General features: G+C 52.8%; 3 protein-coding genes across 5 annotated transcripts in view; all 3 read left to right on the top strand.

Moving 5' to 3' along the window:
- Window positions 1–6,172, top strand: part of DHX29 (DExH-box helicase 29) — a 29,673-nt gene extending 23,501 nt beyond the window's left edge. For 2 of the 3 annotated variants that reach the window (XM_055791523.1, XM_055791522.1), the window contains 2 exons: window positions 3,074–3,170; window positions 3,919–6,172. In XM_055791523.1, coding sequence (XP_055647498.1) covers window positions 3,074–3,170; window positions 3,919–3,974 — 153 coding nt within the window. In that variant the 3' untranslated portion in view covers window positions 3,975–6,172. The remainder of the gene's footprint in view (window positions 1–3,073; window positions 3,171–3,918) is intronic. The other variant, XR_008744892.1, reaches the window with a different exon arrangement.
- Window positions 6,173–6,791: 619 nt separating this feature from the next.
- CCNO (cyclin O) lies at window positions 6,792–8,347 on the top strand. Its single transcript, XM_055791692.1, is given in 5 exon segments — window positions 6,792–6,957; window positions 7,208–7,353; window positions 7,429–7,614; window positions 7,785–8,003; window positions 8,005–8,347. Coding segments are annotated over 5 exon segments (984 nt in total). The 3' UTR covers window positions 8,272–8,347.
- Window positions 8,348–9,802: 1,455 nt separating this feature from the next.
- Window positions 9,803–12,726, top strand: MCIDAS (multiciliate differentiation and DNA synthesis associated cell cycle protein). The gene is made up of 4 exons (XM_055791693.1): window positions 9,803–10,004; window positions 11,225–11,451; window positions 11,587–11,697; window positions 12,244–12,726. Exons 1-4 carry the CDS (start codon window positions 9,803–9,805, stop codon window positions 12,724–12,726), a joined length of 1,023 nt encoding a protein of 340 aa, XP_055647668.1.
- The last annotated feature ends 3,042 nt before the right edge of the window (window positions 12,727–15,768 follow it).

The raw sequence follows: 15,768 nt of genomic DNA on the forward strand, positions 1-15,768 counted from the left end.
TGAACGTGAGGATTACCAGCAGCCGCATCTCCCAGTACAATAGGATATGCGTGCGGTGCATCGCTGGAAGGTGTAGGAAGATAAGGAGCGGTCCGCCTATCAATTTTGCTAAACCCCAGTTCCAGTCTCTTAACGCCCCATCTCTTATAGCCTGCCAAAATCGGCGAGGGTCGCGCGTCATTACTGTACCACTGAAACCTAGATTTTTACCACCTCCACCTTCTTCATTGCCTGTGAGTGATAACGTTGTCGTAGCAGGACCCGAATCTGGGTTTTCGGCATTTCCATCCTGCGCGGGCAGGGCCGGAGCCGGGGGGGGGGGTCCGCGTTAAGGTGGTCAGATCGGGCCGGGGGGGGAATGGGAGGGGGTTCTATATTTATTTCCTTTATCTTAGGGTGTACTGGAATAGGGCACCCGTAGCAGGCACAGGAATGTGATTTTCCCCAAAAGTTAAGAGACCTGCTGTAGGTTCAGTGCCCCCCAGCCGCTCCACAGCTGCTGCGGCTAAGTTCTTTTCTAATTGATACCTTTTAATGTTATTTACTATCTCACACCATGGCCTCATTAACTTTTTGCAGACTTATCATCATCTATAATCAAATCCCATAAATTATCACCTAATTTTTGCCACTCTACCACATCAGAAAGTGAGTTGTGGTCCTGAAAGCACCCCTTTCCCCTTCCTAATGCAATTAAACCCGGTAATTGCTTAACGCAATCAACACCCTGCTTTTCTAAAAAGCATTTTAAAAGATCTAGGGCTACCTTGAAATCCATGTCGCTGATACACTTTCTGCTCCATGATTAAGGCACTCTCGTTGTGGTGGTGCTCCTTGATTAAGGCACTCTCATCGTCGTGGTGCTCCTTGATTAAGGCACCTTTGTTGTGCTCCTTCATTAAGGCAGTTTAATTAGTCCTTTTACGTTGCAGCCTTTATAGTAGCCCTCACAGACAGCGAACCCCCTTTTGGATGGTCCAGGCTTCTCTGGTCGACACACCAAGCCAATCAGTGTTCGGTCGATCTTTGCCCCCCGGTCGCTGCTACCAGTGCTTCTCTGTGTCCGCCGCTCCAAGCAAAGTTGTATCAGGTCCCTGTTCGGGCGCCACTTGCGAGCGGCAGGGAATAGAACGCAGCCAACTCAATATGAGTGATAAAGCATGATTCACTTTATTAGCCCGAATAGCTCCTGTTTATACAGTGTATCTAATTATGCATACTCAGCAGTCTATGATTGGCTAGAATCACTACCTAGTCATTTACATGGTCCTCCTACTTGCGGTGAGCTAGCTTACGTGACTTCTTTATCTCTACTGCACATACCTCCTTAGAATTGTTTGTGAAGCCTGTTAAGGCCGCGGTGTCCCTGCAACTCCGCAGTTATCAGCACACCTGGCAACCTCAGCTGAGGCCTAGTCTTGATAGCACACCGGTTAGATTCGGCTCTGCTCGTACAAATGCTCTAATGATCTGTGACCCTTCTCATCCAGCCATTCCCCAACAATTATTCTCATGTCAAATCCAAAACACAGTGTTGTACCAGCTACTGAGAAGGAAAGTAGCTCTATCCCATTCCAAACAGGACAGAGTGATAACTACCTTTTGTGGTTCCATGGGCTTTTGTATTACACACCTGATGTACAAGCTTAATTCAGAACACTATATACATGGGATGAAGATGAGAGAAAAAGGAAGGAGAGAATTAAAGGAAATTATGGGTAATTTAATATACATGTAGTGGAAACTTAGCAAATCATGCTCAAAACAGGCTTGTAATATGCAGCTTCTAACAAGTAAGTACCTTCTCTCTTCATGAAAAAATGTCAGTGTTCTTCAGAAAAGGTATTGGAAATGGGTATAGACCAAACCTTGCTTTATAAAACTGGTACTGAAAGTAGATGAGCATGCTATTTTATATTACCCTTTCCCACAGTCTTAGTCATGTACGTAAGTACATATTTATCTTTAAAATAGTATTTATTTTCTTTATAGCACAGACAGAACTGTTTGGGAAAGAAAAAAATCCAAATGGAAAATATCTGTTTGGTTGATGTTGGGTGTTTTTTTGGTTTTTTGGGGGTTTTTTTGTTCCAGGTGAAAAGGTTTTATGTGGGAATGGGAAGACTGAGTATTTATATTTAACCTATTCTTGCAGATGGAATTGGTAACATACCAAAATCCTCTGTAAATTCTGCTAAATGGCAAACATGGGCTTTTGCTAGCCTGCCAGCTACTTGGTCACAATGCTCCTGCAGGCCCTGTGTTACTCTCAAGGAAGACTATAAGCCACAAAACATTTTAGGTTTTTGCATTTCACTCATGCAAGCAAGCAAGCATTGAATTAAATTCACTAGTTACCATAAATAATGCCATTTTAAAAAGCGGCTCCCTTGTTGGTTTGTTGGAGAATTTTTTTATGGTCCCTGGGTGGCTATAGGTCATGCAGTTGCTAGGCCGATTACATCTTGTAGTGTATTTCAGAATTATTTTTTTTCTACTGAGGTGCTAAGTAGAATATGTTGCATTTTATGCTTACTGTGCTATGGGCAGTATATAAATGAAATAGACTGGAATAGGGAAGGAGGGATAAAATGAATGATTTCTGGAAGGCAAGAGGGTTCAGCTTTAGATAACCAAATTCCTGGTGAGATACAGGAGAGGTTTGTGGTTGCTTTCTCAAGGCCAGGCAGACCTCCTGAGAGGGAAATGTGTAGATTATTTCAGATACAAGTTAATTGGTACTTTGTACCTTGGAAAAAAACAATTTGAGTAAGTAGGATATTAGTAAATTAATACTTCCACTATATGCTGGTGGTTCATGATGCGTGGGAGCATATTCTTGAGTTAACCTTCTGAGGTGCTGTCCTTTAGAGACTGATACTATTAACAGGTGCCTAAAGATGAGAGGGCATAATGTAAGCCCAGTCACTTCATGAGTACACTATCCATATGCTCAAAAGTTTGCAGGAATCTTGTTATAAACTTCTGTTTATATGTAAAGTAATCTTTTAACTTATGTTTTGCTACAAGATGTCCAAGTAATGCAAGTGCTTGTCTTCTCTGTTCTTTATAGGCTCCTGTAAAGATAGCAGTAATTTTCAAGCAGCTAAGAGCTCTGATTGAGTCTGTTTTAAAGAAGAAGCTTGAAAATCCTAAAATGTCACTTGAAGGTAACTATTACTGCCTTGCTGATGTTACTATTTAAGTGGACCTTGTGGCAAATCTGAGGAAGCATTAGTACACTGCATCCTCACTCAGTATGGTTAGTGTGGCTTGAATATCATTCTGTTATTTTGAGACACATCTAAAAAGTCATTACTAATCCTACCCACGTTATGTGGCTTACCCCAGATGTACGAAGATCTGCACAACTGCTGTTACAAGGATATCCCTGATAACAATGTTTAAGGTAGTAGTAATAATGGTGAGGTATGCATCTCAAAACAGAAGTAAGTGTGTGAGGAACCTCAGGCACGGATGAAGTTTTTAAGTGTTATGCCAGTTGTCTGTCAGTTTAGGTTAATGATGGGAAACTGCTTGTTGGCCCCTAAAGGAGAGATAGAGGAGCACTGGATGTTCAGAAGAATGTTGTAGGTGGGGAGGAAAAAAGGGAGTTCCTATATGCTAATTTATCTGTAGTTAACTCATCATTTTCTCAGTCTTTTTTGTGGCATACTGAAATGGCTGCAACCAGCTCATTGAGTAATTCTGTAAAGTTTCTAATGATGTACTGTGGACATACTTTTTGCCCTTTTGCTTTGCAAGAGGGAATCACTTGTCTTGCTCTGAGTCTGGCATAGCCTAAAACATTAAGATTTTAAGTTGTGGAGAGCTAGATTTGTCTTCTGATTTTCTTGGGTTTTGGGAATCAATTTTCAAGCTCGCTGTCTTCCACTCACTGTGTGTTTTCTTTCCTAGATGACAAGGTCTTACACATCATCAAAGAACTGATAAAAACAGAGAATGGTAACTGAAACCAGAAATCGGTAACAGACCAGAGCTTCAGTAATGGCAGGGGAAATACGCACTCCAGCATTAACTGAAAGTTTTTAAATGCTTGGCATGGTTGATACCAGCCATGATGTTGAAAGACTGCATGATTTTTGCATAGAATTTACCTTTCTCTGTATCAATTTTAAGGGTGAACATTGACTATGTTTAAGCCTTTAAAATACACTTGGTGCCATTTGATTGTAGGAATGATGGGTGGAAGCAGTTTCTTTTCAGTGTAAAAATGACTGTGGCCAATTCCTTTTTTTTTTTTTTGTTTTGCTTAATGTACTAATAATACCATTACGGGTGGTACAGACTGTAAGTAATGGTTAAAGGTTGGGTGCTGAATCTCAGCTGAGTAGAATTCCATTAGATGTGTGCAAACAGAAGACTTCCATTAGATGTGTGCAAACAGAAGACAAGTGTTTTCTTATGTGGGCTTCCTACACGGTATTTTTTTTTCTATGAATTTATAGTATTAAAGCAATGCATCTTATAGATGTCTTCATTTTTTGGTATGTTTACATTAAGAAGATGCTGTATAAGAAGATCATATGGACTGCCATGAACAGGTGCTCAGCTGCCCAGCAGCTCCTCTGCGTCTTAGACTTGTTCCTACCTGTTCACCCTGACCCTTGTCTCTCCCTGCGTTGTCATAAGTTTTGCTGTCCCTTTCATACGTTAAGTTTTGCATAGTCCTGTGAGCCCCCTCAAATGATGATCATGGTGATCATGGTTTTTCCCCCTTTATTGATCAAAGTTCAGGTTGATCCTCTTCAGAGCTGAACCAGAGTAGCTTCTTCAGTGGCTGAAGCCTTCTGGTTTTCAGCATTCTCTCTTATCATTTGCTCACCAATGTTTGTGTGTCTGTGTGTTGCTTTTGTTTCTTATTTCTTTTATGCTGAATATTCCTTAACCAGATAACTTAATGAAGGGGATGCTCTAACATTCCACCTGTGCCCACACCATTGACAATTATGAAGTGAAATTTTAGATTATCACTCAGCTTTCAAGAATGAGGAATATTTTTTGTGGGGGGAGAGTCTGTTATTTAAACAATTGCAGTCAAATAGGAACACTAACGTACAGACAGGGGCATAGTGTGGAAGATAATTTTGGTTTAATGTGAAAAATAAAAGATTTCCTATAGCAGAAGTTAATAGAGGTTAATAGTGTACAGAAAGGGCACTGAGGAAAAGGCATGAAAATGCAAAATACATAAAGCCATCCAGTTTTATTATTATAGTGGAACTAGTACTGCTCTGCCAAGAGAGAAATATAAGCTGAAAGTAAACCAGGTTGTGCATGTTACCCTACATTCAATTCTGGAAGAGGCAAGTTCTCCTAACCGGCGAAGAACTCTGAAGGAAAACTGATCACATCAGTTACCCTTCTATGAATTGTGATAAACTAGTGGTAGTCCTAATTTCCTAGAAGAGCCAGGAAGTGCTTTTTTTTCCTTCTTTTTTTTAACTCCAAAGTACACAACATGTGTGCAAGGAAGCATTTAAACAGTTAAATTCTGATCTCAAGACCTGTTTTGCACTCTGTCTTCCCAGAAACATTCTTTCATGTTGAAGGCAGAGAAATAAAAACCTGCTGACGACGTTCCTTGAAGATGAAGCTTGAATGCACATTTGACAACTTCCTAGGTTTTTTTTCTAGTTGAGGTCTTATATTCTTATCCTTTGGAAACATGAATTAGAAACACATGTCAGTAATTCAACATCTAACAACATCTAACAGTTGTTGGTTTTGAATAGCTAAATCTTAGTGAAAGTGTTAATTGTCCTTGAATTCTTTTCCATTATTTACCCATGGTGAACAGAGAGGGTTTTGTTCCATTTATGTTTGGTAATGTCGAAATTCAGAGGCGTTCTTTGCGTTCCTCTAGCATGTCCTGCTTTGTAATCTTTTAAAGAGATAGCTTATTTCAGTTGTTATTAAGGGGATTTATTGTAATAACTGGGGAGCTGCACACTCTTTTGAGTGAGCAACAGTTTTCTTTAAAACTGATCAGACTGCTGTACAGTTATCTTAAATTTAAAACAAACAGAAAATGGTGACTACAGTGACTTTCTGCTTCTGCAGCGTGCGTGAGCTGCTTTTGTGCCTGTGCTCTTTTAGGTGGATGGACTTTCTCTTTTGTTCCAGTTAATAAATACTTCTGTTAACTCTGTTGTGTTTTCTCAAAGTGTTTGTCAGACTCCAGACCGGTATCCATGGAACTTTCCCATTGTAGTCACAACAGGGCTCTTTAGGGTGTATTTTTTAAGGGCAGTGTGTCATACTGGTGTCTCTATCCTCTCCTCGCACAGGATTTCTTGCTCCTGCCGTTCAAGCTGCAGCATTCCCACCTCCTGTCTTTTAGTGCTGGGGTCGTAAATTGCTTGGAGCTTTCTTTCTCCTATGGCATCCTCCCCATTGCCCGACCCAGGAGAGGATTTCTTTTTTCCTTCTACAAGTCTTTCCACATCTATAGCGGACTTGATCAATGGATCATACAGCTAAATCATCCCAGCTAACAACAGTCATGTCTGACCTCAACTCCACTTCTGTCACCCTGTGGTCGCAGTGCAGGAAGGTCTTGATTTCCCTCCCTTCAGCGATTTGAAATAGTGCTCTGGTAGGTAGTCTGTGGATGGAAGTGGAACCCAGACTCCAACTGCCCAGAGAGCTCCAGCATTCCCAGTATGTCTCCCGGTGTACTTGTGCTATGTTTCCCGGTGACCTCAAACTAAAGCATTACCCAGGTGGAGCAGTCGGTAGCCGTTTATCTCACCGAGTTCGGAGTTAAAATGCTCGGAGCGGGAGAGATTTATTTTAGTAGCGGCGAGAGGGGGGCTCGGTCGCGGCCGGCTTTGCGGCCGCCCTTCCAGCGAGCGGGCACGGCCCTGCGGCTGCCCCGGCGGACGGCGCTGGCGAAGTGCCGGGCGTTCGGGCGGCTTCGGGGCCGGGCTGCGGGTCTGTTTTGGAGACGGCGCTCCCGGCAGCGCCCGGCCAGCCCCCCGCGGCGGCGGGCGGGGTCGGTGTGCCCGGGGGGCGGGCGGTGATGCCCCGGGGCCGCCCCGCCGCTCAAATACCCGCCGGCACGGCCGCCCCGGCACGGCGATGACGGCCAGCGGGCTGTGCGGCGGCACTCCGCAGCGGCGGGGCCCCGCCGGCTCCCCGGGGCGCTGCCCTCGGCGGCGGCGGCGGCGGCGGCAACCGGCGGCGGTGGCGGCGGCGGCGGCGGCGGCGGCGAGGGAGAGCCCGCAGGAGCTGCAGGCTTTCCGCGACTACGGGGAGAGCTGGTACCGCTCCCGCAAGGGGCTGGAGAGCCGCTTCCAGCCGCGGGAGCCGCTCGCCCGGCAGCCGCAGGTGGGGGAGGCGGCGGGGGCCGGGCGAGGGCAGCCCGGTGCCAGCCCCGCCTGACCTCCGTTCCCGGTGCCGCAGGTGACGGCGGAGGCGCGCTGCAAACTGGTCAGCTGGCTCATCCCCGTGCACCGGCACTTCGGCCTCTCGTTCGAGGCCCTCTGCCTGGCCGTCAACACCCTCGATCGCTTTCTTGCCACCACGCCCGTGGCCGCCGACTGCTTCCAGCTCCTGGGGGTGACGGCGCTGCTCATCGCCTGCAAGCAGGTAGGGCGGCCCCGCAGCCCGGCTGCCCCGCCGCCGGCGTCCCTGCGCTCCGCCTCGGCCACCTGCGGCGGCTCCGGCGCCCGCTTAGTCCCCGCCGGGCCGGGCTCCGCACCCTCTCCCCCGCGCTGCCCCCCGGCTGCAGCGTGCCCGCCCCCCGTCCCCCCTCGCAGGTGGAGGTGCACCCTCCCAGCGTGAAGGAGCTCCTCGCCCTCTGCTGTGGCGCCTTCACCCGCCAGCAGCTCCGCAACCTGGAGTGCATCGTCCTGCACCGCCTCGGCTTCGACCTGGCGGCGCCCACCGTCAGCTTCTTCCTGGAGCACTTCAGCCAGGTGCGGCTGGAGGCGCGGGGCGCCGACGCTGGGGAGGCGGCGGACGCCAGGAGTCTGGCGGGGGGGGGTGGCGGAGCTCAGCCTGGCCGACTACGCCTTCACCAGGTACGCCCCGTCCCTGCTGGCCGCCGGCAGCCTGGGGCTGGCCGACCGGCTCCTGCGGCACCGCAGCCCCCTGGACCTGCGGGTCAGCGGCTACTCGGAGGAGCTCCTGCGGCACTGCATGGACGAGCTGCAGCTCCTGGTCTCTCTGAACGGGCAGTCCCTGCCGCTCCTCCTGCCCCCGGAGGTGGCCCAGAAGTGTCCCTGGCTGCGGAGCGGCCGCTGACTCACTGCGGGGTGGCGACGGCGACACCGCCGATCGCTTGCCCCTCTGGCCGCCGCCGTGTCTGCCCCGGCGCGGAGCGCCCTCCGGCTCCCTGGCGCCCGCCCGCCGCGCTCCGCGGCCCCGGTGCGGAGCCCGCCCGCCAAGCGGTACCGCCGGTGGAGTTCAGAGCGTGGGATCACGTTTTGCACATGGTGTTGCTGTACGTCAGTTGCAGTGTCCCGTTGCTGCTGTGTTTTTTTAAATCCAGCATGTAAATAATATACTGAATCGCAAGCACTGTATTATTTATTCGGAGGATGGTCCATAAAGGTAACAGTGGGAGGACCACGTGGACGTTCAATAAACTCGTTTCTGCTTGTTACCTGTACTCGTTTGTTTGCTGGCGGTGTGTGCAGCCAGCGGGGAGAGGAAACACATTGGCACAGGGCGAGTTCCCGAGCAGTCAGCTCCAGCTGCGACAAAATAATGATGCCCGATGTGATCGCCCTTTTCAAACTGACGCGCTGGCTTGGTCGTGGTTGGGGGGGGGGGGGGGGGGGGGGGGGGGGGTATTGTATGCAGTGACTTGGGTATAGGAAAACAAAACATTAACTAATAAAACAGGAAGTCACTGTATTTCCAGCAGGTCTATAATCCAGGTGCATACTCCTAAACTGGCACTGTAGTACCACACGAAGCATTCAAGGGAGGAAAACAGTCGTAATGGTGTAAAATATTCCATTTTCTTCACGTTACTGCCTCCGTGCCTGCGCACCGAACTGATGTTAAGAGGGCATGTGCACACCTGAGGGTGCCCTCGGGGGTGCTCGCCCTTCAGGGCAGCAGGGAGGGGGGACCCCGCACGCCGCGCTGCGCCCCGAGCGCGCCCCGGCTCAGGTGTGCGGGCGGAACGAGCGGAACCCGCCCGGCCGCTGCGGCGGGGGGTCCCCACGCACCCGCGGCGGGGGGTGGGTGAGGGGCGGTTCATCCTCCGCCGGCCCCGCCGCCGGGCTCGGCAGGGCTGGGCGCGGCAGCGCTGGGGACCCTCTCCCGGTGCGGGGCTCAGCAAGCCAGGATGCCGCGGGCTGGTGTCTCCCTTGCCCCCGCCTTGTATTTGCAAAGCCCCCAGCCCTCACGTCTAACAAACACCCCCACAAACAGCAGCCCCGCCCGCAGGCTGAGGCCACCCGCGGCCGGGCAGGGACCGGCGGGCGGGCACGGCCGGGCTGGCGGGCAGCGGGCGGGGCGGGACGGGACGGGCTCTGCTCGGGTTTCCCGGCGGGGCAGCCCCTGGGCCCGCCCCGGCCCCGCGGGCGCGGGGAAGGGCTCGGCGGGCGCGGGAGCCGCCGGCGCGGCCCGGGGAGGCGGCGGGAGGCTGCCGCGGCGCGGCGGAGGGAAGGCGGGCGGGCAGCCCCCGGCACGGCACGGCCCGGCCCGGCCCCCCGCGCCCCTGCCCGCGGGGCGGCGCCGAGCTGGGCGCGGGGCGGAGGGCGCCCGCCGAGGCCGGGGCCGGGGCCGGGGCCGGGGCCGCGGCGGTGGCACCGTGGCAGCAATGGAGCAGGGCGGGCGCCGCCGGGCCTTCGGCAGCATCTGCCCCAACAGGGTCCGGGGTCCGCCCGCCAGCCTCGCCAAGAAGCCGGCCCGGCCTGGCGGGGGCACGGCGGGGACCCCTCCGGCCGCCCTGAGCCCCCGGGCGCCCCCGCCCCGCCCGCGCCGTAGCGGCGCCCCGCCGGCCCCCGCCGCACCCGCCCTCGGTGAGTCTGTCGGCGGCGCAGAGCCCTGACCCCGGGCCGTGTCCCCCTCCCCGTGCCTCCCACCGCGCCCCCCTGGTGCCCCACACCGTGCTCCCCAGCCCTGCGTCCCCCGGCCGTGACACCGCCACCGTGCCCTTTACCGTGTCCCCTCGGCCATGCCGCCCTCTCCATGCCCCCTGCTGTGTCCCCGCCGGCGCTCCCCACCCTGATTCCCAGCCCCACATACCCCCGTGCTTCCCATTTTGCTGTCGAGTCCCGTTCCCTACCCCGGCTATGCACATCCCTGCCTGGGCACCTCACCGCGGTCTCTCACTGTCCCCAGCGCTCACCACCATCGACTGGCAGGATTTGGCAGCCTGTGTCCCCATCCTTCCCACCACCCCAGCCGGCCCTGTGACCCTGCAGCAGGTAATGCCCCAGCTGGAGCAGGCTTGGCCACCCCTGGTACAGGTACCCACAGGGGTGGCCCACTCAAGCCGCTGGGTGCTGGCAGCCCCCCTGGCCTCCGGCTTCCCATCTGTGAAATGGGCATAGTGGAGGACATCACCTTGTCCCACGTGTTAGATGGGTTCCTGGCAAGGGCAGGGCAGGAAACAGATGCCCTGGGTGTTGGGGCTGTGCAAGGGTGCTGAGCACAGGTGTTGGGGCGGTGTGGGCAACAGTGGGCCACACGGGCAGGTCTGAGCCTTGGGCTCTGCTCGCTGGCACATTTCCTTCACCCCTCCCAGGGTCCCTGCTTCCAGAGTGGACCGGAGTTTGATTTCCAGGAGTTCAGAGATGCTGTTGATGAATTTGCATCTGGCAAGTAGATATTTTTTCCTTACTTAGGCTAAACACCCTTATGCGTGTACATCAGCAGTCATGCTGTGTTTGGTCTCCTCTTTTTTTGCTTTGGGTTTTTTTTTTTGTTTGTTTTTGAATGCCCACTCAATGCACACTCACCCTGTCCTGGGACAGTCTGTAAGGCAGTGTGTCCCCTGTGCACCCATTTAGAGGGACCTGGGCTGGCACTGAGCTTTCCCCCGTGGGAGACAGAAATTAAATCCAAACAGATTCAGGGTGCACAGCTGCCACAGTGAAGAAAAAGCATGTCAGGACATACCAGGGGGGGGATGCTCAGAACTGGGATGGTGTGCTGGGGTTGGGGGCGGAGGGGGGTGGTGGGAAGGGAGGGTATGAAAGCCTCCCTCTATCTTAACACCTGTTGCTATTCCCTGCAGACACATCCACCTTATTGCCACTGCCACTGGACTGCACTGACTTTGATTTCTCACTTGGTGAGGAGGTGGCCTTTGGCTCCTGCACCCCACAGCTGGAGAGCAGCATGCTGGCACAGATGCCCCCACAGCGTCTGCTTTCCCCCAAGGCTTCCCCCAAGGCATGCTGGAGGGGCCTGGCAGGCCAGCACCAGAAATCACTGGGAGATGCCCTGGAGGCAAATAGCCAGGTAGGGACCCATCCCAGGGCCCTGTGGTGGATTTCTCTCCTGTTGAGGCAGCTGCATGGCCGTGGTGTGAGGCATCCCACAGCCCCTGGATGGTGGCTCTGTCCCAACCACCTCATCCCTTCTTGTCCTTCACAGCTGCGGGAGACCCTCACACAGAGGCAGGAGGAGCTGGCAACGCTGCAGGAGAGCAACGTGCAGCTGAAGGAGCTGGCGAGCCAGGCCAGGCAGCTGGCTGCCATCCTTGAGGTGAATGCTGCCACCCCATCTGGCCTGGCTGCCCCACAGCCCAGCTGGTCCCTGGGGGACAGTGTGGTGTGGGGGTGCAGTGGGGGGCAGGGTGCGAGTTGAGGCTGAGCAGCGTGAGGTGGGACAGGGACACAGGGGGAGCGGGGGTGCAGGACAGGGTGGGGTGGTGTGGGGTGGGATGGTGTGGTCCAGGGCAGTGTGGATCTGGGTGTGCAGCGCGGGATGGAGCAGGGTAGTGGGGGGACAGTGTGTCACAGTGCGGGGCGGGGTGTTGCGCAGCAGGCCTGTGTGGGGCAGGGAGTGAGGTGTGGGAAGGAGCAGCGCGGGACAGTGGTGGTGCAGTGCGGGGCTGCGCGGTGCGGTTGGGGCTGGTGCGGTGTGGGGCTGGTGCAGGGCTGGGCGGTGCAGTGCGGAGCTGGGCGATGCGGTGTGGGGCTGGTGCGGTGCGGGGCTGGGCGGTGCGGGGCAGGGCGGTGCGGGGCAGGGCGATGCGGGGGTGCGCGATGTGGTGCAGCCCGCGGAAGTCGTGCTCTCTCCCGCCGGCAGACGCTGGTGCTCCCGCAGCGCGCCGACGGGGCGGCCCTTCCTCCTGCTCTTCATCCTCCACCTCCTCTTCATCCTCCGCCTCCTGGTCCCGCCGCCGCCAGGATGTGGGGCGGGCGCGGGCGGCCGGAGCCGTGGGAGGAGGCGGCGGGCGTGGACGCCATGCTGCGGCAGGTGTCGGAGCAGTGCCGCGCTGCCCTGCGGAGCCTAGGGACCAGCCCGGGGGACGGCCGTGGGTGCAGCCCGGGGACCAGCCCCACGGCCAAGCGCCCGCGGCCGGCCCCGCGCTTGCACGGCGCCTTCCGCGGGCTGCGCACCGGCGGCGCCGCCCCACCGGCGGGCCCCGGGGGGCTGGAGGGGGGCGGCAGCCTGCGGGCGGCGCTGGGGGAGGGGGGCGGCATCCGCACCCTGGCCTTCCCGCAGGGCAACGCCTTCACCCTCCGCACCGCCGCCGGCGGGTACCGCTTCCGCTGGGTGCCGCGCTGAGGCGGCCGCGCCCGCCGCGGCCCCGGCTACGCGTGTCCCGGGCGAGGCGGAGCGGGGCGCGCCGCGGCGTGGGGCTGGCGGGGCCCCCGGCCCGGCCGCACGATCCCCCTTCCCCCTGTGAGAACGGGTGTTTGCGCCCCCCCGTCGCGGGAGGCCGGAGCGGGGAGGGGCGGGCGCGGCGGAGGCGGCCGCGCCGCATCGAGGGCAGCGGGGGCAGCGAGGGCAGCACGCCGCGGGCCCGGCCACCGCATCGAGCTGCTGTGGTTTCCGAGTCGGCAACTCGCTCTCAGTAGTCTGCTAATGAATATAATGAATCTAGAGATTTTTATGCCGTTTTACCAGGACATTTTACTCAGCTGAGCGGGAAAAATGTGACTTGGGGGATAGTGGCTGCGGTGGGCTGGTGTGGAAAGGGGCAGCCCAGCCATCCCAAGCAGTTTAAACACGGTACACCTTCCCCACCACGGAATTTTGCATCCACGATGTTTACAAAGTGCACTTGTGTCGATCATGTGTGCAGTAGGTGTGTATTTGCACTCGGTGTGATGATTAAATAGTGCTTAAAGTTGCCATTTATTTGTACTCATTTAATATAAACACAGTCTTTTGCATCAGGTATGCATCTTTGCTTTCACTAGAGCAAAGATAACAGAAAGCCAAGCATCTACACAAAGTTTACTTTGCCTGATGTGCTCAAGCATAGGATTTGAAGATAAAACATGCTGCTGTTAGCATTCAGTGATATTATCTCAAGTAAAGAGAAGTGTGAATAACGTTAAATTGTTCTGAATGGATAAATTTCAGATGTGCCCACTGCTTTGAAAGCTGAACCACCGACAGCACACGTGAAATGGTACCTGAAATTTATTTTCCTGTGGCACCTGAGTGAATGAAGGCACTGTGCTCCACCCAGGACAGAGGTTTTCTCTCTGTGAAGTTACCAGTTTTTCTGCTTTTCAGTACTCAGAATTTCCAGAATTCTTGCACAGGTCCATGCACATTAACAACAATCCAACTATAACAGGCTTGTGTGACGGTTAAAGTGACAGCACCATGTCGTCATCTCAGTAGATTTCTTTGGGGAGCCACAACCCCGCATATAGTGTTGTTCTATTGGCAAGCTGAGACTGCATTAGGAAGGAGAACGGTTCTTGTTGCCAGCATGATGTGTAGTTATGTGGCTCCTCAGAGACGTCAAAAGTGGTCTTCCAGTACCAGTGGTCCGTTGTGCCTCCAATGCGGACGGTTTCTGCCAGGGGGCGTGCTGAAGCCCTGTCTGGGATGCCAAGGGCTCAACCTTGGGATGACTCCAGACGTTCATACTTTGTGAGAAGATCATTGCCACCTTGACCAAAATGCTGTATGAAAGCTCTGGTCTGGCAGCAGACAGGAGAGACAAAACCTGACCATCTGCACTGAATTGAGCAGGGAATTAACTGATAACAAATGGCTGTTTGTATAGTTCTTCCCTAGCGTTAAACACAAAACATACAGTGTGTACAATTTTATAATGCTCATAAGCATATTAATTCCTCAGAAATAAAGTGACACATTTAAACTGTAAACTTCTCTTAGGATGCAATAATAATCACCCTGTTGGATTGTCACTAGTGGTGTTCTTGCTGGTACTTCAAGTCTTTTCAGAATTACAGATACAGGTGTTGCCTCTCAAATGTGAGTCCATTCCGGGTGTGCAACAAGCCAACCTTACACCCTGAGAGGAGAACTTGTTTTATTAGAGTTGCACAAATCTGGGTGCCAGCAAAGTAAGTTACAAACATTATATACAAAATCTTACCAGGCTTTCCCTGCCCAGAGGGCAGGTGGGTACAGATGATTGGCTACACATTTGCATAGCCATTACCCAACTTACTTTACTACCACCCATGCTCTCTGAGGAAGAGATTTTAGTGGGCCTGGGTCTTTCCCTTAGGGGGTGTGATTTTTAGTATTATAATGGGGACGGTTGATTCCAGGGCAAGGCTAGAGACCATAGGAGCTGAGTAATCAGGGTTTAACATGAGCAAGATACTCTGAGCGTGCATGGCTTCCATCAGGAGGGTAGGATGTTCTTTGTTTTATCTCTCCCAAGGCTGACTGCCTTGATTAGGAATCCCTTCATTCATCATTCTCGACAACTCTGGAGGGTCAGCTTGACCTAAACTCTGTGCACATACAGTTAATCACCAAATCGGAGTTCAAGAATTCGGGAGTTTTAGACAACAATTCTCCCCTTTGGGATTTACTTATATATACACATATATCAAATAAGTCCCACTCTTTCTGAACTCCTCTCACTTGTAGCGATACAACACGTCAGCATACACTGTAACATACAAGCATGCAAATATAACAATCACGAGTGCAATAATTACATCTAACTTCTTAATCCATACATGTAAATCAGGAAACCAGGTTGTCAGCCAATTCCAAACTTCCTGAAATCCGTAAGAAGTGTCATCTTTCTGGATCTTATGCAAGATTTTAGTATGTTTCCAAATCTCTTCTAAATCAGTAGTAATGCTCCCAGACTGATCCACATAAACGCAACAACTAGTATTAATTATGGTGCAAACTTCACCTTGTGAAGGCCATGCAGTTTTGTAAGGCTGCTTCTGAAACTTCTTGTAAAGCTAATGTAACATTAACAGTCCAATTTTCAATTACTTCTAATACTGCTGATATGTTTACTATTGATTTTTTCTAATTCACTGATTCCTACCCATGGTAGGATTAAACCATCTGACAAATGAGTGGAAACGAGTATTTTGTTCCACAAGGAACAAATCAATACTTTTTTCATGCACCTTCACGTAAGACTGCATCCAGAAATTCTAATTTCTCAATAATCTTTATATTTGGGACTAGTGCACCTGAAGTACAAGTCCCTCTCCAGTTAGAGGGCAGGGATTTTCGAGCTTTGTCTCCACATAATCAAGACCTGATGCAGTTCCTACAGCTATAATTTTTGTACATGACTGATTTCCTACAAAGATGATTTCATTCATACAATCAACCTTTCCTAATCCTTTTGGACGGTTA

This window comes from Falco peregrinus, chromosome Z (assembly GCF_023634155.1).
Source record: "Falco peregrinus isolate bFalPer1 chromosome Z, bFalPer1.pri, whole genome shotgun sequence".
Lineage (NCBI taxonomy): Eukaryota > Metazoa > Chordata > Aves > Falconiformes > Falconidae > Falco > Falco peregrinus.